At 27.5% G+C, this 19,882-nt stretch overlaps 2 protein-coding genes across 2 annotated transcripts; both read left to right on the top strand.

Moving 5' to 3' along the window:
- The first annotated feature begins 2,414 nt into the window (after positions 1–2,414).
- On the top strand, positions 2,415–11,508 carry LOC105429594 (short-chain dehydrogenase/reductase family 16C member 6-like). Its single transcript, XM_011642686.2, has 8 exons — positions 2,415–2,535; positions 7,191–7,337; positions 8,527–8,681; positions 8,793–8,970; positions 9,563–9,692; positions 10,258–10,378; positions 10,722–10,847; positions 11,170–11,508. Exons 1-8 carry the CDS (start codon positions 2,515–2,517, stop codon positions 11,237–11,239), a joined length of 948 nt encoding a protein of 315 aa, XP_011640988.1. The 5' UTR covers positions 2,415–2,514; the 3' UTR covers positions 11,240–11,508.
- A 3,316-nt stretch (positions 11,509–14,824) lies between these two features.
- On the top strand, positions 14,825–19,156 carry LOC148936151 (short-chain dehydrogenase/reductase family 16C member 6-like). Its single transcript, XM_089079035.1, has 7 exons — positions 14,825–14,985; positions 16,175–16,329; positions 16,441–16,618; positions 17,211–17,340; positions 17,906–18,026; positions 18,370–18,495; positions 18,818–19,156. Exons 2-7 carry the CDS (start codon positions 16,283–16,285, stop codon positions 18,885–18,887), a joined length of 672 nt encoding a protein of 223 aa, XP_088935161.1. The 5' UTR covers positions 14,825–14,985; positions 16,175–16,282; the 3' UTR covers positions 18,888–19,156.
- The last annotated feature ends 726 nt before the right edge of the window (positions 19,157–19,882 follow it).

Genomic DNA, 19,882 nt, shown 5'->3' on the forward strand with positions numbered 1-19,882 from the left:
TAGAAATTTTTCTAACGGGCTCATAAAACAGGGTAATAAACAGTTAAAATGTCATCGCGTAACGGAAATCGTAAATCTTTTTTTTATATTTTTATTTCCCCTTTCCCAAAAGTCGAGGGCGGGAACTCAACTTAATCAACCCGGAAAAGCCGAGAAGTATTTTTCGAGATACCACCTTAGTTGATAAGTTAGATTTAATATGTCGAAAGGTCGTTAAGGCCTAAAATCCAAAAATTCAATTAGATGTAAGGAACACGCCCTAGAACTTCCCCGTATTTCCAAAATCCTACATAAACTGCAACTCTGACGCGTCTCACTCTCTGCAATCGCAACCTCTCTATTATCCAAAATTCTGACTATGCTCCCCAGAATCTTCCCAGTGAACATTCACAGTGAGTTCTCGAACGTTTTTGTTTTTTCAATCCGAGTGAGTGTGTTCCGGCGGACCAGTACCAGGACTATCATCACAACATATTCAAAGTAAGTTGAATTATTTATTTTTTTCCGGTTTCCTTCCGCGGTATCTTCACAACCTTAACATCCGTAAACTCGATAGTGAACAATTCAAGAGTTAACCGTAAAACGGCTAAACGGCTACGGCGGGAAGTTAGATTGCGAGCGCGAAGACTATTGGATTCAAATCAAGGTCTATCAACAAATCCTAGAGTCCATCAATCCGAGCGTCGGAGCTTCACCGTCGTCCGAGGACAGATCTCGCGCTTCAACGGAAGAATCCTCGACTCGCGCATCTCACACACCATCGCCGCGAATCCCAACGCCTCACCCACCGTCCTCTGTTTTCCGCACAACCTCCCCTTCACTTTCGCAAGTCTCGATCTCTCGTACTCTGTCACCTGTCTCCTCTCCCTCACTTTCACGGGCCTCGATGCCTCGCATTCCATCGCCACCTCGCTTCATGGTGGTGGAATTCGTTGGAGAGGTTCCACCAGTACCGCCGATAGTCTTCGAGGGGGAATTACGTTCCAGGACATCCTCTCATAGTTCCCTATCTCCACCGAGACTCTTCCCCCGGGGTTATTTACCATAGGCCCCGAATCCATTGACTTAACCGCACTCCGAAATTACGTAACATTGAACCGCCTTGACATCATCGCAGTATACATCCCCGGAGTTCCTCCTTTTTTAGTCCCTGTCCGATACTTCTATAGAATGTTCCCACTTTCAACCATGAGAATCCGCGAATTTAATTAATAAATCCATCAAATCTTCCTCCCATCTCCAACACACACACACACACACACACACACACATACACACACACCACACGCGCGCGCGCGCGCGCGCGCGCACACGCACACGCACATCGAACTATGTTAAGAAAACGACTACATTATTGAAATGTTAACTATAAATTATTATTATTATCATTTTTATCCGAATGTAACTTCCGATAAATTTTTGCTTTGATTACGTTATATTCTATTTGTTTATTTTATTTAATTAAACTTAATGTTAAAATTAAAATTCGTATTCTTTATTTAAAATAAACCTCGACCATTCCCGCTCTAAGGATTGCACGCTCTAAGGATTGAGGTCCTGTCCTAGGTTAAAGAGATTCGGTTCTCTGACCAAAAAACGGATCACCGACCGCGCTAGAGCAAGCATGAGTTATAGCGTCATCGACGTTGACCCGTTACCCTGTGCTCAAAGGGGCGCGTTCGACTCGCAGGTCATTGCCTCAACAACGATCTGAGAGAATAAAATCAGTTCCATGCGTCCCGAGCTCTCTCTCTCTTAAACAAATCGACCTTTCCTTTCCTCCGAAGCTCGGACGTAATGATCGCGTTCAGGAAAAAAAGTAATTATGCAAATTTTTTAAGATTTTTTAACATGATTTTAACATGATAGATCACATATTCAGATCCAATAAGAAATCACGAACAAGAACTAATTATATAAAGAAAATCTCCCTTATATAAATTTAATAGATACTAAAAAATAATGATTAATTACTTAGTTCGAGTGTTAAAACAGCACTGTTGTATTCAGTCACGCAATGGAAAGAAACATAATAAAATTTAACACAACATTTTTTATTTGAAATTGAAAATAAATAACTAGATAGATCATACTTAATTGTATTTTACGATTACTTTTACTTTTATTTTCATGTTGTACTTTACGATTTTACGTATATATTTTTAAACGAGGAATAAATAATAAAAATATTTAAATTTAATTAAATATTTTTAAATTTTATTAAATATTTAAATTTCACTGAAAAGAAAAAAAAATAGAACCTTAAAAAATGTAATGTTACGCGCTATTATGACCTCATCATCATTAATCTCGTCAATCATTTAATATTTATTTATTTAAATTTCATAATAATCTATTTAAATTTAATTCCTCCTTGATATTTCTACGCATGCGCTCGATATGATTATATATGTTCAGATTTGAATGGAGCTGGAAAATATTTCTCTAAAGGTCTATTAGTTGCCGAGTTAGTATCAAGATAAGCAGAGAAACGTATCACAGTAGAATAAAATTATGGACAGCAATTGTGCACAGGTAAATAAACCTTTTTTTCTTTGCTTGTAACAAACGCTGACAACGTGTTTCAAATAAAAATAATAATTTTAAAACAATTACTTTTTAAAAATGTAAAATGTCATTTTCTTAAATTTTTTCTAGAAAATATTTTTATATAAAATCTTTCAAAATCTCTCCTAAGGGAAAAAAAGTTTATATCTAATTATATATAATTTAATAAATAAAATTGTTTATGATTATATATGAACAGATCAAATTATGCATACTTATGACGACAAAATTATGATTGCGTTCCGATTGACTATTAATACTGAAAATCTATAATATATATCTATAATATATATCTATAATATATATCTATAATATATAAATTTATAATACATATGTGTGTGTGTGTGTGTGTGTGTGTGTGTGTGTGTGTGTGTGTGTGTGTGTGTGTGTGTGTGTGTGTGTGTGTGTGTGTGTGTGTGTGTGTGTGTGTGTGTGTGTGTGTGTGTGTGTGTGACATAACATACCCTTACAGAAAATAAATGAAAAAAAATGAAAAAATGAGAGAAAGTGATGAAACATTTTTTATCTCGTATCATTGCATATTTCTAAATACATGCTTCTAACCGGTCACCCGTTTATATAGACCTTGCTACGATGTTGTTTAACTTTTGGGATAAAACCTGTATTGGGATAAAACCTGTTACTGAAATGATTACGGAATTTCTGCTTAAAATATGATAGATCTGATTAATGAATGTTACAATATTGTATAAATAGTTTCAATTTTAAAATCTCGATTGCATATGTAATTCTTGTAGATAATTTAATTACATATATAGAGCCTATATTATGTTTAATAAGAATCATTATTCTTATGAAAATGTTTATAAATTGTTGTATATATTTTATTTACTTGTTAATGAATTTGTTAATAACTTAACTGTTAATAACTGTATTAAATATAGAAAATATTTTTATAATTTAGTTATATTATAGTTATATTACAGTTATATTATAGTTAATTAAGAAAGATAATAATATTATTTCATTATTTATTCATTAAAAGTGACTTAAAAGTGACGATTAAATGATATATTTATAACGATATATTTATGACGATAATATTTTGTGACTTTTGTGTATTGTGTGTATAAGGTATAAGATATAATAGTCCTTTAATTAGAAATTAAAAATAAAAATGACAATAAGGGCGTTAGAAGTCAAGCGCAATAAATGAGGCGCAAATGATTATCCGTTGAATTCTATCTGTATTTTGGTTTTTCTTACATCCAGACGTTTCGATCCACTTTCGGATCATCTTTAGTAGATAAATATATCCATAATAAAAATGGCTTGACGCGTATTAATCCATGACCTCACAGATTCGCATCGATAAACGCAATAGTGCAATATCTCGAGAGCCTCTGTCCAAACAGTTCCACAGCTGATGTAGGAGACATTGTATGATCAATTTTATTTTGAACCATTTATGATATATTGAACCAAATAAAGGGGCTTTTAATGTGTCAAAAAGTTAGGAGAACAAGGAACTGTTGGAGACTCACTTCGATGATATCGCCAGTTATAACAATAAAAAGTACACGGATGAAAATAAATACTAAATATTGTAAAAGTATGGTCACAAATGAAAAAATAAAAAAAAATTTTTAACAGAGAAATATATATATATATATAAATTTATAGATTTCTATAGATGGTATAACTTAATACTTTATTAGATGGAGCGGATTATTTTGTATTTCTAATGCAACTTTATATCTAAATGCATTCAAAATTATTCAAAGAATTAAATATAATTGCTTTATATATGTTTATACTTGATGTTATTTTTGTTTCGTCAAGTCTAATAATCCGACAAATATGATTTTATTACCATGTTTAATAAAAGAATGTTGTAATTCCGTAATCCGAAACGTCGGATAAATTCAAATTATTTAAAAATTTCATAGATTATTCTATTATTACATCTGACTAAAATATGAACACAATTCTATTATTGGTTTAAATTATTTAATTCTTTTGTGTCTTAATTCTTATGTAAAATCACATTTTGTAGTACTTATTTGCAAATTCGATTTCGAAGAAGTATTACTAGAAGAAGTATTACTAGAAATTATAGAAATAAATCAAATTCTTTACATATACCAATAAAACTTTATTAAATATTCAACTTTTGCAACTTTTAAACGAGTCATCTAAACTGCAGCGAAATATGCGCTGTATAAATTATATATTATAGATATACGAGGGTAGTCTGAAAAGTTTTGAGCCTTAACATAAAGATGACGTTACTCATCAAAACCATTCTAGTATTACAATAGTATATCCTTTGAAAGACTTTTGTGAAAATTTCAACCATTTTAGACGCTCAGTTGTTGTTTGACAGTTATTTGTGTCAGTCGATGTCAGTGTTTTTGTAAAAATGGAAAAAATTGAATATCGTGCCGTGATTAAATTCTTACATTTGAAAGGTAATATGCCTGCGCAAATTAAAATTATTTATTCATTAAAAGTGACTTAAAAGTGACGATTAAATGATATATTTATAACGATATATTTATGACGATAATATTTTGTGACAAATGTATATTTATTTTATATTCATTATTTAATACACTAACGTCGAATGAGAAATGACCTTAAATCATCGTCATAATGACGTCATCTTGCTACTTGGGTATATATATATATATATATATATATATATATATATAATTAGATATAATTATACATTTTTAAATACAATTAGATCAAGCTTTAATGGATCCATTTTTGTGGTAAATATGAAAAACTAATATATTTTTATAAGTATATTTATTTATAATACTTGTATTTATATGAACAATCTTATAATATTATATATATTATATATAAAATATTAAGTTTTTCATAAAATAAACGAAGTAAACCAGTGTAATTATTTATATTATACTTAAAATTTTCTTTAAGGATCCTTTATCCTTTATATTTGATTGAAATTATGTGTTCATAAATTGTATATATTCGTATATATGTATGTACGTATAAATCCTACAATATCAACTAAACTCGTAATACCTCGGAAATGTCTCTCGTTTAGATGTTATTATTTATATCTAATTTGCATCATAATATTATGTATAAATTTTTATATAATTTAATGTATATCTTTCTATTTGAAGAAGAAATATAGTTTTGTATAATTCAATTTAAAATTGTAAGTATTGATATAATCATTTCTAATTAGAGTAGATATGTAGGAAATAATATTCTCGGAGAAAAATTAACGAAGCGATTGGAGATTCGAACTCGGGATTCTTTGTTTACGAATCTGACACTCAGTCTGCACAACAACTTCACTGTTGTAACAATCTCCGAATCCTATCAACTATTTAAGCCTTATGGCTTCTATATTTCTACAGATATAAACTTTTTCTTCGAAAAAAATTTCAATATAAATTTACATAATTGTACATAGAATTATTAATATTTTGATATAATTACATATAATCAGATATAAAGTTTTTTACCCGACAAAAATTAATTTCACAATATAATTTCATATAATTTGACATGGATATAAATATTTTGATATAATTATATATAATTAAATCTGAACATTTTATCCGAAAAGAATTTCAATATAATTTTATATGGAATTATAAATATTTTATATAACTGCATATAATTTGTAATATTAATAGATCTCATATATAATTATATATAATTATATCTAATATGATATAATTAGACATAAACTTTTTTCCCGGATCAGTATTTCTTTTTTCTTTCCATTTTTTCAAAATACTTCAAATTTTGTAAAACTTTTTACAAAATTTTCTACAAAGCATTTTACAATTTTTTTTTTTACAATTTTAATACACAAGAATTGGGAATGAAATACTAAATTTTTAGCAGCTCCTTGTTGTTTTATTTCTTTTATGTAATATATTGATAATATTTGAAAGCATTATGGTATTAATTACAAATTTTCATACTTAATGTTAATTAATTAATTTCGCCTTTAAAATTCACAATTAATGTAATAAAATGCCGATGAATACAATAGTATTAAGTGTAGACATATATAATATATATTTATAATATTATATTATGCACATTATCTTTTTTGTAATGTCAACTTGATCAACAAATTTAAGAGTATTCCATTATAAATATGTAACTATATGGAAAAACTTTAATTGAAGTACTTGAAAATTTGATACAAATCTACAAAAACAATTTTTTATACACACAACAATTTTTTGGACTATAAAATTGATTACGTAAGACGTGCAAACTGGTTGTTAGAACTGGTTGTTAGAAAAGGTTTTGCAGTATTATTACCATCATATTTTCCAGCATTATCATCATATTCATGAAATTATTATTATTCATAAAATTTACTTCATAAAATTACTTTTAAATTTGTATTTCATAAAATTTACTTCATAAAATTACTTTTAAATTTGTATTTAGTTACTTTTTTGTTGGATAATTCTGTGTTTGTTCTATGATTTACGTAAACATAACATGATTGTATCAGAATGCCTATTACGCTTAAGATGCTTATTTGCAACCCTGATTAGAAAATTTATGTACATACAGATATATATTCAGATGTACTCTACTATACTATATATACTCAGATATTCCTATTAAAATATTTATTAATTTTTCAGACAATCTTGATAAACACCTCTAATGTCTTGCTTCTTCTCGTAGAGATATTATTGCTTTTTTTGAAAATTCTATATTATATCGGTGAAAGTGTATTCAGATTGATTGTTCCAACGAAGAAAAAGAGTTTGACTGATGAAATCGTTTTGGTACGTACAAAATTCTTAATATGCATACAGAATGTAAGAAAATGTAAGTGTAAAAAAAAATATACAAGAGAAAATAAATTCTTATTATGCAAGAAATTAAAAACTATACGAAAAATTATATAATGTCGATTTTAAGAAATCAAAATTGTGAGATATAAGCGTCAATTCATTTATTTTATTAAATAAAGTTACACGAAATAAACGGTTTTATTGTTAAAATATCAAACAGTTTGCATATTATAATCCACGTGTGCCTACAAGACATATCGCTGAATTGATTGTTATAGATTGTTATTGTCATAAGTGATTAATTGATAGATTGCTCTTGTCATAAGTGACAAGCATTGCAACTTAAAAAAGTTCTTTGTAGCACATTGTAACGAGTAATGAAAAATGGATTTATTTCGATAATCCTAAGCGGAAAAAATCATGGATGGATTCTTGATCCACATCAATATCAAAAATGAAATATTTATGTCATAAGGCACTATTCTATATTTGATGGGACTAGAAAGGCTTTATTACGAGCTATAACCGAATGAAATAGTCGGCTGACGGCTACCAACAACAATTGTATCGATTAAACAATGAATTGATGCAAAAAAGGGTCATCAAGCCAGTAATCAAAATCGCAAAATAATTTCTTTTTTTGCGTGACAACGCGCGACCGCAAGAACCGTGAAAGAAACACTGTTGGAGTTTGAATGGGAAATTCTTCTCCGTACCCGGCTTATTCTCCAGACTTGGTCCCATAGGATTATTATTTTTTTCGATCGATACAACACACGCTTGCTGATACACAATTTTCCCAATTATGAACAAGTCCGAAAATGGGTGGATAAACGACTTGCTTCAAAAGATAATTCGTTTTATCGTCGCAGCATCCAACTTTTGCCAGAAAGATAGACAAAAGTAATAGAAAACAAAAGTAATAGAAAACAATGGAAAATATATTGATTAATGTGTCAATTCGTGTCCTTATTGAAATAAATGCATTTTTCAAGCAAAAAACGACGAAAACTAAGTTTTACACTTAATAGCATAAAATTATCCACAAATATCAGACTTGCTTCTTAATTCGCATGAAAACTGCAAGATTACAAAAGATTAAATTGTAAAAATCTGCGAATTATAATTTGTAATAATTATTATTTAAATTGTTATTATTTAATATTACATATTATTATAGGTAACAGGTGCAGGCCAAGGTATCGGAAAGGAATTAGCGATTGGCTATGCATCGTTAGGAGCAACAGTGGTATGTTGGGACCAAAATGAAGAAATCAATAAGAAAACGATGAATGATATTAAAAAAATGGGAAAAAACTCTGTATACGCATATCAGTAAGTTAAAATTATTTTTTACAAAAATCGATAGAAGGGAAAAAAAAAAAAAAACAACTCGAACAGAATTTATACGCATGCAAATTTATCTAAAATTTGTTCGCGTTTTAGATGCGATGTATCGGATAGGAAAGAAGTCTTTAGAGTAGCAGAGAAAGTAAAAAAGGAAGTGGGTGATGTTACCATCTTGATCAATAATGCCGGTATAGTATACGTTAAGTCGTTCCTCAATCACAGCCTTGATGAAATAAAGCGAGTAATAGACGTCAATGTGATGGCGCATTTTTGGGCAAGTAGTATATCTGAAATATACATGTTGAAACAACGAGACATCAAATAGGGTTGCAAACAAAATTATTTGACTTAACTTGTCGCTAATAATTTATAGTTGAAATATATATCAACTATCCACAAAAAAAAATAGAATCGATCTAAAGATAATTACATATCTCCTATGAATAGAAAAATATTTGAATCTTTAATGGAAATTTCTCAACTTAAAAATAAAATTAGCTTGCATACGGGTTTTGCGCTGAGGCGCTAGCAATATTCACTATAATATAATGGACAAAAATTTTCTAAACACCGAAATATTGTACAAATTTAAATTTATTTACTCTTATATTACTCTTGATAATAAATCAATGTTATTTAATTCCAGAAAGGAGAATTAGCAATTATTCATCTAATTTTAATATCAATTGTTTCATTCTTTATATTGTATATAATAGCGATAAGATTAAATATAGCAAGAATATTTTTTTTTGTCTTATCCTTATTATATATATAGGAAATCCTTTTTGTGAACGTACTCACAAAAATGGATAAGCATACAATTCAGTTTTCGCAAATTGTTGTTGATAACGATATATTACTTCCAGACGTTGAAAGCATTCTTACCAAGCATGATCGAAAAGAATCATGGTCATATCGTGGCGCTCTCATCAATCGCAGGACTCATTGGTGCTCCTTATGGATCAGTTTACTGTCCTTCCAAATTTGCCGTTAAAGGTAACTTATATTTTCAACGATTATAATACTAAATAGTAAAATATTATATAAATAATATATAAATTATATACGTGCGAGAGTTGAAATTAATTAGTTAAGGAAAAAGTTGTTTAAATGTATATGTATATACATGTAAAATGTCTTATTTTAGACTGTCTAGCCAGATGTCTCGACAATCGAGTCTACTACGCAAAACGTTTCAGACAAAATTTGCAAATTAATCTTTTCCAGATCTTTAAGATCTTTATTATTTATTCAAACGAAATTGATGATCTTTTTACATAATATGATAATATGATAAATAACTCTAATTCTCATGCAATTCTCTAAAAGCATTAAGAAAAAAATATCAAAAAAATTATATATCAATAATTTACGAGATACTTTATTGTGACGTATATTAACATAAAATACAAAATATCTCATAAACAATTTATTTTTGAGTATTACATATATGCGCGCGCATGTATGTAATAGAACACATAATTTTAATAATATATACGTAATGATAGAAAAATGTAGATATAATTACAATTTATTACGATTTTTTTTTAATGTAATATAGCACTTATGGAAGCTACCTTTGAGGAATTACGTGTGTTAAGCAATGGAAAATCTTCCATTAAATTCACTACCGTTTATCCAACTTTAGTGCTTACTGGTCTTCTTAAAAAACCAAAAATTAGGTAAATTTATAGCGATACAGTGTACTAAATATTTTACAATACAATATATTGCGCGCGCCGTATTCATTATTTTTATAATTTTGCTCTAATCGGTAAAATCAAATTTAATTTAATTTAATAACTTCTTTCAATTGTCACACAAATCTTTATTAATATTTATTATCTTTATTAATATTTCTCTCTTTATTAATATTATCTTTATTAATATTATCTTTATTAATATTTATTAATATTTATTAGTATAATTCAATTAATTAATCATTTATATTAATATTAATATTATTTATAATATTAATTACACAATTATTAACAGCAAGTGATTCAACTTCATTTATCTATACAGATTTCCATTGATTATGGGTGGATTTTCAGCGTGCGAAGCGGCTGCATTGATAATTGATGCACAAAGACGAAATTACGCAAATAAAAGCATACCTTCACGTTGGCTGCCCTTATGTCAGATGCTAAGGTACATACGTAAATCATATAAATAATAATTTTGGGTACGGTCAAGGACTTACAAATGCTCTGAAGCATTTTTTGATTGGTGCATTAGCAAAATTTTCTTTGTTTTGATTGGACAATCAAATGCTTCGAAGCATTTGTAGTGTTACATTGACCGTAGCCTTTATCATTATATTATATTATATTTTCAATTATATCAAACAGTCACAAAACAATTTAGTGCAGATACATATTAATAACGCAAATGTTATATAAAGACAATACGAATATTATGCACTACAGTTATTACTTCTACATCTATAATGAAAATATAATTTCTACTCTAGACTTTTACCCGACAAGGCACTGATGTGCATAAGAGACTTCATCGATTCGGGCGCCTATCCAGACGACTAAAAAATATGTATTAAATACAAGAAAAAGCAGCGAAATATATATAAACATAAAGATTAAAGTATAAGGTATAAGGTATAAGATATAATAGTCCTTTAATTAGAAATTAAAAATAAAAATGACAATAAGGGCGTTAGAAGTCAAGCGCAATAAATGAGGCGCAAATGATTATCCGTTGAATTCTATCTGTATTTTGGTTTTTCTTACATCCAGACGTTTCGATCCACTTTCGGATCATCTTTAGTAGATAAATATATCCATAATAAAAATGGCTTGACGCGTATTAATCCATGACCTCACAGATTCGCATCGATAAACGCAATAGTGCAATATCTCGAGAGCCTCTGTCCAAACAGTTCCACAGCTGATGTAGGAGACATTGTATGATCAATTTTATTTTGAACCATTTATGATATATTGAACCAAATAAAGGGGCTTTTAATGTGTCAAAAAGTTAGGAGAACAAGGAACTGTTGGAGACTCACTTCGATGATATCGCCAGTTATAACAATAAAAAGTACACGGATGAAAATAAATACTAAATATTGTAAAAGTATGGTCACAAATGAAAAAATAAAAAAAAATTTTTAACAGAGAAATATATATATATATATAAATTTATAGATTTCTATAGATGGTATAACTTAATACTTTATTAGATGGAGCGGATTATTTTGTATTTCTAATGCAACTTTATATCTAAATGCATTCAAAATTATTCAAAGAATTAAATATAATTGCTTTATATATGTTTATACTTGATGTTATTTTTGTTTCGTCAAGTCTAATAATCCGACAAATATGATTTTATTACCATGTTTAATAAAAGAATGTTGTAATTCCGTAATCCGAAACGTCGGATAAATTCAAATTATTTAAAAATTTCATAGATTATTCTATTATTACATCTGACTAAAATATGAACACAATTCTATTATTGGTTTAAATTATTTAATTCTTTTGTGTCTTAATTCTTATGTAAAATCACATTTTGTAGTACTTATTTGCAAATTCGATTTCGAAGAAGTATTACTAGAAGAAGTATTACTAGAAATTATAGAAATAAATCAAATTCTTTACATATACCAATAAAACTTTATTAAATATTCAACTTTTGCAACTTTTAAACGAGTCATCTAAACTGCAGCGAAATATGCGCTGTATAAATTATATATTATAGATATACGAGGGTAGTCTGAAAAGTTTTGAGCCTTAACATAAAGATGACGTTACTCATCAAAACCATTCTAGTATTACAATAGTATATCCTTTGAAAGACTTTTGTGAAAATTTCAACCATTTTAGACGCTCAGTTGTTGTTTGACAGTTATTTGTGTCAGTCGATGTCAGTGTTTTTGTAAAAATGGAAAAAATTGAATATCGTGCCGTGATTAAATTCTTACATTTGAAAGGTAATATGCCTGCGCAAATTAAAATTATTTATTCATTAAAAGTGACTTAAAAGTGACGATTAAATGATATATTTATAACGATATATTTATGACGATAATATTTTGTGACAAATGTATATTTATTTTATATTCATTATTTAATACACTAACGTCGAATGAGAAATGACCTTAAATCATCGTCATAATGACGTCATCTTGCTACTTGGGTATATATATATATATATATATATATATATATATATAATTAGATATAATTATACATTTTTAAATACAATTAGATCAAGCTTTAATGGATCCATTTTTGTGGTAAATATGAAAAACTAATATATTTTTATAAGTATATTTATTTATAATACTTGTATTTATATGAACAATCTTATAATATTATATATATTATATATAAAATATTAAGTTTTTCATAAAATAAACGAAGTAAACCAGTGTAATTATTTATATTATACTTAAAATTTTCTTTAAGGATCCTTTATCCTTTATATTTGATTGAAATTATGTGTTCATAAATTGTATATATTCGTATATATGTATGTACGTATAAATCCTACAATATCAACTAAACTCGTAATACCTCGGAAATGTCTCTCGTTTAGATGTTATTATTTATATCTAATTTGCATCATAATATTATGTATAAATTTTTATATAATTTAATGTATATCTTTCTATTTGAAGAAGAAATATAGTTTTGTATAATTCAATTTAAAATTGTAAGTATTGATATAATCATTTCTAATTAGAGTAGATATGTAGGAAATAATATTCTCGGAGAAAAATTAACGAAGCGATTGGAGATTCGAACTCGGGATTCTTTGTTTACGAATCTGACACTCAGTCTGCACAACAACTTCACTGTTGTAACAATCTCCGAATCCTATCAACTATTTAAGCCTTATGGCTTCTATATTTCTACAGATATAAACTTTTTCTTCGAAAAAAATTTCAATATAAATTTACATAATTGTACATAGAATTATTAATATTTTGATATAATTACATATAATCAGATATAAAGTTTTTTACCCGACAAAAATTAATTTCACAATATAATTTCATATAATTTGACATGGATATAAATATTTTGATATAATTATATATAATTAAATCTGAACATTTTATCCGAAAAGAATTTCAATATAATTTTATATGGAATTATAAATATTTTATATAACTGCATATAATTTGTAATATTAATAGATCTCATATATAATTATATATAATTATATCTAATATGATATAATTAGACATAAACTTTTTTCCCGGATCAGTATTTCTTTTTTCTTTCCATTTTTTCAAAATACTTCAAATTTTGTAAAACTTTTTACAAAATTTTCTACAAAGCATTTTACAATTTTTTTTTTTACAATTTTAATACACAAGAATTGGGAATGAAATACTAAATTTTTAGCAGCTCCTTGTTGTTTTATTTCTTTTATGTAATATATTGATAATATTTGAAAGCATTATGGTATTAATTACAAATTTTCATACTTAATGTTAATTAATTAATTTCGCCTTTAAAATTCACAATTAATGTAATAAAATGCCGATGAATACAATAGTATTAAGTGTAGACATATATAATATATATTTATAATATTATATTATGCACATTATCTTTTTTGTAATGTCAACTTGATCAACAAATTTAAGAGTATTCCATTATAAATATGTAACTATATGGAAAAACTTTAATTGAAGTACTTGAAAATTTGATACAAATCTACAAAAACAATTTTTTATACACACAACAATTTTTTGGACTATAAAATTGATTACGTAAGACGTGCAAACTGGTTGTTAGAACTGGTTGTTAGAAAAGGTTTTGCAGTATTATTACCATCATATTTTCCAGCATTATCATCATATTCATGAAATTATTATTATTCATAAAATTTACTTCATAAAATTACTTTTAAATTTGTATTTCATAAAATTTACTTCATAAAATTACTTTTAAATTTGTATTTAGTTACTTTTTTGTTGGATAATTCTGTGTTTGTTCTATGATTTACGTAAACATAACATGATTGTATCAGAATGCCTATTACGCTTAAGATGCTTATTTGCAACCCTGATTAGAAAATTTATGTACATACAGATATATATTCAGATGTACTCTACTATACTATATATACTCAGATATTCCTATTAAAATATTTATTAATTTTTCAGACAATCTTGATAAACACCTCTAATGTCTTGCTTCTTCTCGTAGAGATATTATTGCTTTTTTTGAAAATTCTATATTATATCGGTGAAAGTGTATTCAGATTGATTGTTCCAACGAAGAAAAAGAGTTTGACTGATGAAATCGTTTTGGTACGTACAAAATTCTTAATATGCATACAGAATGTAAGAAAATGTAAGTGTAAAAAAAAATATACAAGAGAAAATAAATTCTTATTATGCAAGAAATTAAAAACTATACGAAAAATTATATAATGTCGATTTTAAGAAATCAAAATTGTGAGATATAAGCGTCAATTCATTTATTTTATTAAATAAAGTTACACGAAATAAACGGTTTTATTGTTAAAATATCAAACAGTTTGCATATTATAATCCACGTGTGCCTACAAGACATATCGCTGAATTGATTGTTATAGATTGTTATTGTCATAAGTGATTAATTGATAGATTGCTCTTGTCATAAGTGACAAGCATTGCAACTTAAAAAAGTTCTTTGTAGCACATTGTAACGAGTAATGAAAAATGGATTTATTTCGATAATCCTAAGCGGAAAAAATCATGGATGGATTCTTGATCCACATCAATATCAAAAATGAAATATTTATGTCATAAGGCACTATTCTATATTTGATGGGACTAGAAAGGCTTTATTACGAGCTATAACCGAATGAAATAGTCGGCTGACGGCTACCAACAACAATTGTATCGATTAAACAATGAATTGATGCAAAAAAGGGTCATCAAGCCAGTAATCAAAATCGCAAAATAATTTCTTTTTTTGCGTGACAACGCGCGACCGCAAGAACCGTGAAAGAAACACTGTTGGAGTTTGAATGGGAAATTCTTCTCCGTACCCGGCTTATTCTCCAGACTTGGTCCCATAGGATTATTATTTTTTTCGATCGATACAACACACGCTTGCTGATACACAATTTTCCCAATTATGAACAAGTCCGAAAATGGGTGGATAAACGACTTGCTTCAAAAGATAATTCGTTTTATCGTCGCAGCATCCAACTTTTGCCAGAAAGATAGACAAAAGTAATAGAAAACAAAAGTAATAGAAAACAATGGAAAATATATTGATTAATGTGTCAATTCGTGTCCTTATTGAAATAAATGCATTTTTCAAGCAAAAAACGACGAAAACTAAGTTTTACACTTAATAGCATAAAATTATCCACAAATATCAGACTTGCTTCTTAATTCGCATGAAAACTGCAAGATTACAAAAGATTAAATTGTAAAAATCTGCGAATTATAATTTGTAATAATTATTATTTAAATTGTTATTATTTAATATTACATATTATTATAGGTAACAGGTGCAGGCCAAGGTATCGGAAAGGAATTAGCGATTGGCTATGCATCGTTAGGAGCAACAGTGGTATGTTGGGACCAAAATGAAGAAATCAATAAGAAAACGATGAATGATATTAAAAAAATGGGAAAAAACTCTGTATACGCATATCAGTAAGTTAAAATTATTTTTTACAAAAATCGATAGAAGGGAAAAAAAAAAAAAAACAACTCGAACAGAATTTATACGCATGCAAATTTATCTAAAATTTGTTCGCGTTTTAGATGCGATGTATCGGATAGGAAAGAAGTCTTTAGAGTAGCAGAGAAAGTAAAAAAGGAAGTGGGTGATGTTACCATCTTGATCAATAATGCCGGTATAGTATACGTTAAGTCGTTCCTCAATCACAGCCTTGATGAAATAAAGCGAGTAATAGACGTCAATGTGATGGCGCATTTTTGGGCAAGTAGTATATCTGAAATATACATGTTGAAACAACGAGACATCAAATAGGGTTGCAAACAAAATTATTTGACTTAACTTGTCGCTAATAATTTATAGTTGAAATATATATCAACTATCCACAAAAAAAAATAGAATCGATCTAAAGATAATTACATATCTCCTATGAATAGAAAAATATTTGAATCTTTAATGGAAATTTCTCAACTTAAAAATAAAATTAGCTTGCATACGGGTTTTGCGCTGAGGCGCTAGCAATATTCACTATAATATAATGGACAAAAATTTTCTAAACACCGAAATATTGTACAAATTTAAATTTATTTACTCTTATATTACTCTTGATAATAAATCAATGTTATTTAATTCCAGAAAGGAGAATTAGCAATTATTCATCTAATTTTAATATCAATTGTTTCATTCTTTATATTGTATATAATAGCGATAAGATTAAATATAGCAAGAATATTTTTTTTTGTCTTATCCTTATTATATATATAGGAAATCCTTTTTGTGAACGTACTCACAAAAATGGATAAGCATACAATTCAGTTTTCGCAAATTGTTGTTGATAACGATATATTACTTCCAGACGTTGAAAGCATTCTTACCAAGCATGATCGAAAAGAATCATGGTCATATCGTGGCGCTCTCATCAATCGCAGGACTCATTGGTGCTCCTTATGGATCAGTTTACTGTCCTTCCAAATTTGCCGTTAAAGGTAACTTATATTTTCAACGATTATAATACTAAATAGTAAAATATTATATAAATAATATATAAATTATATACGTGCGAGAGTTGAAATTAATTAGTTAAGGAAAAAGTTGTTTAAATGTATATGTATATACATGTAAAATGTCTTATTTTAGACTGTCTAGCCAGATGTCTCGACAATCGAGTCTACTACGCAAAACGTTTCAGACAAAATTTGCAAATTAATCTTTTCCAGATCTTTAAGATCTTTATTATTTATTCAAACGAAATTGATGATCTTTTTACATAATATGATAATATGATAAATAACTCTAATTCTCATGCAATTCTCTAAAAGCATTAAGAAAAAAATATCAAAAAAATTATATATCAATAATTTACGAGATACTTTATTGTGACGTATATTAACATAAAATACAAAATATCTCATAAACAATTTATTTTTGAGTATTACATATATGCGCGCGCATGTATGTAATAGAACACATAATTTTAATAATATATACGTAATGATAGAAAAATGTAGATATAATTACAATTTATTACGATTTTTTTTTAATGTAATATAGCACTTATGGAAGCTACCTTTGAGGAATTACGTGTGTTAAGCAATGGAAAATCTTCCATTAAATTCACTACCGTTTATCCAACTTTAGTGCTTACTGGTCTTCTTAAAAAACCAAAAATTAGGTAAATTTATAGCGATACAGTGTACTAAATATTTTACAATACAATATATTGCGCGCGCCGTATTCATTATTTTTATAATTTTGCTCTAATCGGTAAAATCAAATTTAATTTAATTTAATAACTTCTTTCAATTGTCACACAAATCTTTATTAATATTTATTATCTTTATTAATATTTCTCTCTTTATTAATATTATCTTTATTAATATTATCTTTATTAATATTTATTAATATTTATTAGTATAATTCAATTAATTAATCATTTATATTAATATTAATATTATTTATAATATTAATTACACAATTATTAACAGCAAGTGATTCAACTTCATTTATCTATACAGATTTCCATTGATTATGGGTGGATTTTCAGCGTGCGAAGCGGCTGCATTGATAATTGATGCACAAAGACGAAATTACGCAAATAAAAGCATACCTTCACGTTGGCTGCCCTTATGTCAGATGCTAAGGTACATACGTAAATCATATAAATAATAATTTTGGGTACGGTCAAGGACTTACAAATGCTCTGAAGCATTTTTTGATTGGTGCATTAGCAAAATTTTCTTTGTTTTGATTGGACAATCAAATGCTTCGAAGCATTTGTAGTGTTACATTGACCGTAGCCTTTATCATTATATTATATTATATTTTCAATTATATCAAACAGTCACAAAACAATTTAGTGCAGATACATATTAATAACGCAAATGTTATATAAAGACAATACGAATATTATGCACTACAGTTATTACTTCTACATCTATAATGAAAATATAATTTCTACTCTAGACTTTTACCCGACAAGGCACTGATGTGCATAAGAGACTTCATCGATTCGGGCGCCTATCCAGACGACTAAAAAATATGTATTAAATACAAGAAAAAGCAGCGAAATATATATAAACATAAAGATTAAAGTATAAGGTATAAGGTATAAGATATAATAGTCCTTTAATTAGAAATTAAAAATAAAAATGACAATAAGGGCGTTAGAAGTCAAGCGCAATAAATGAGGCGCAAATGATTATCCGTTGAATTCTATCTGTATTTTGGTTTTTCTTACATCCAGACGTTTCGATCCACTTTCGGATCATCTTTAGTAGATAAATATATCCATAATAAAAATGGCTTGACGCGTATTAATCCATGACCTCACAGATTCGCATCGATAAACGCAATAGTGCAATATCTCGAGAGCCTCTGTCCAAACAGTTCCACAGCTGATGTAGGAGACATTGTATGATCAATTTTATTTTGAACCATTTATGATATATTGAACCAAATAAAGGGGCTTTTAATGTGTCAAAAAGTTAGGAGAACAAGGAACTGTTGGAGACTCACTTCGATGATATCGCCAGTTATAACAATAAAAAGTACACGGATGAAAATAAATACTAAATATTGTAAAAGTATGGTCACAAATGAAAAAATAAAAAAAAATTTTTAACAGAGAAATATATATATATATATAAATTTATAGATTTCTATAGATGGTATAACTTAATACTTTATTAGATGGAGCGGATTATTTTGTATTTCTAATGCAACTTTATATCTAAATGCATTCAAAATTATTCAAAGAATTAAATATAATTGCTTTATATATGTTTATACTTGATGTTATTTTTGTTTCGTCAAGTCTAATAATCCGACAAATATGATTTTATTACCATGTTTAATAAAAGAATGTTGTAATTCCGTAATCCGAAACGTCGGATAAATTCAAATTATTTAAAAATTTCATAGATTATTCTATTATTACATCTGACTAAAATATGAACACAATTCTATTATTGGTTTAAATTATTTAATTCTTTTGTGTCTTAATTCTTATGTAAAATCACATTTTGTAGT

This window comes from Pogonomyrmex barbatus, unplaced genomic scaffold, assembly GCF_055798465.1.
Source record: "Pogonomyrmex barbatus isolate J1 unplaced genomic scaffold, ASM5579846v1 scaffold3, whole genome shotgun sequence".
In the NCBI taxonomy this organism is placed as follows: domain Eukaryota; kingdom Metazoa; phylum Arthropoda; class Insecta; order Hymenoptera; family Formicidae; genus Pogonomyrmex; species Pogonomyrmex barbatus.

Excerpts from the sequence above, each read along its gene's own strand:
- LOC105429594 (XM_011642686.2), top strand. The coding sequence starts at position 2,515 with ATGGACAGCAATTGTGCACAG. Across the intron at positions 8,682-8,792 it reads AACTCTGTATACGCATATCA|ATGCGATGTATCGGATAGGA; the intron begins GTAAGTTAAAAT and ends TTCGCGTTTTAG. Across the intron at positions 10,848-11,169 it reads CCCTTATGTCAGATGCTAAG|ACTTTTACCCGACAAGGCAC; the intron begins GTACATACGTAA and ends TTTCTACTCTAG.
- LOC148936151 (XM_089079035.1), top strand. The coding sequence starts at position 16,283 with ATGAATGATATTAAAAAAATGGGAAAAAACTCTGTATACGCATATCA. Across the intron at positions 16,619-17,210 it reads ATGTGATGGCGCATTTTTGG|ACGTTGAAAGCATTCTTACC; the intron begins GCAAGTAGTATA and ends TATTACTTCCAG. Across the intron at positions 18,496-18,817 it reads CCCTTATGTCAGATGCTAAG|ACTTTTACCCGACAAGGCAC; the intron begins GTACATACGTAA and ends TTTCTACTCTAG.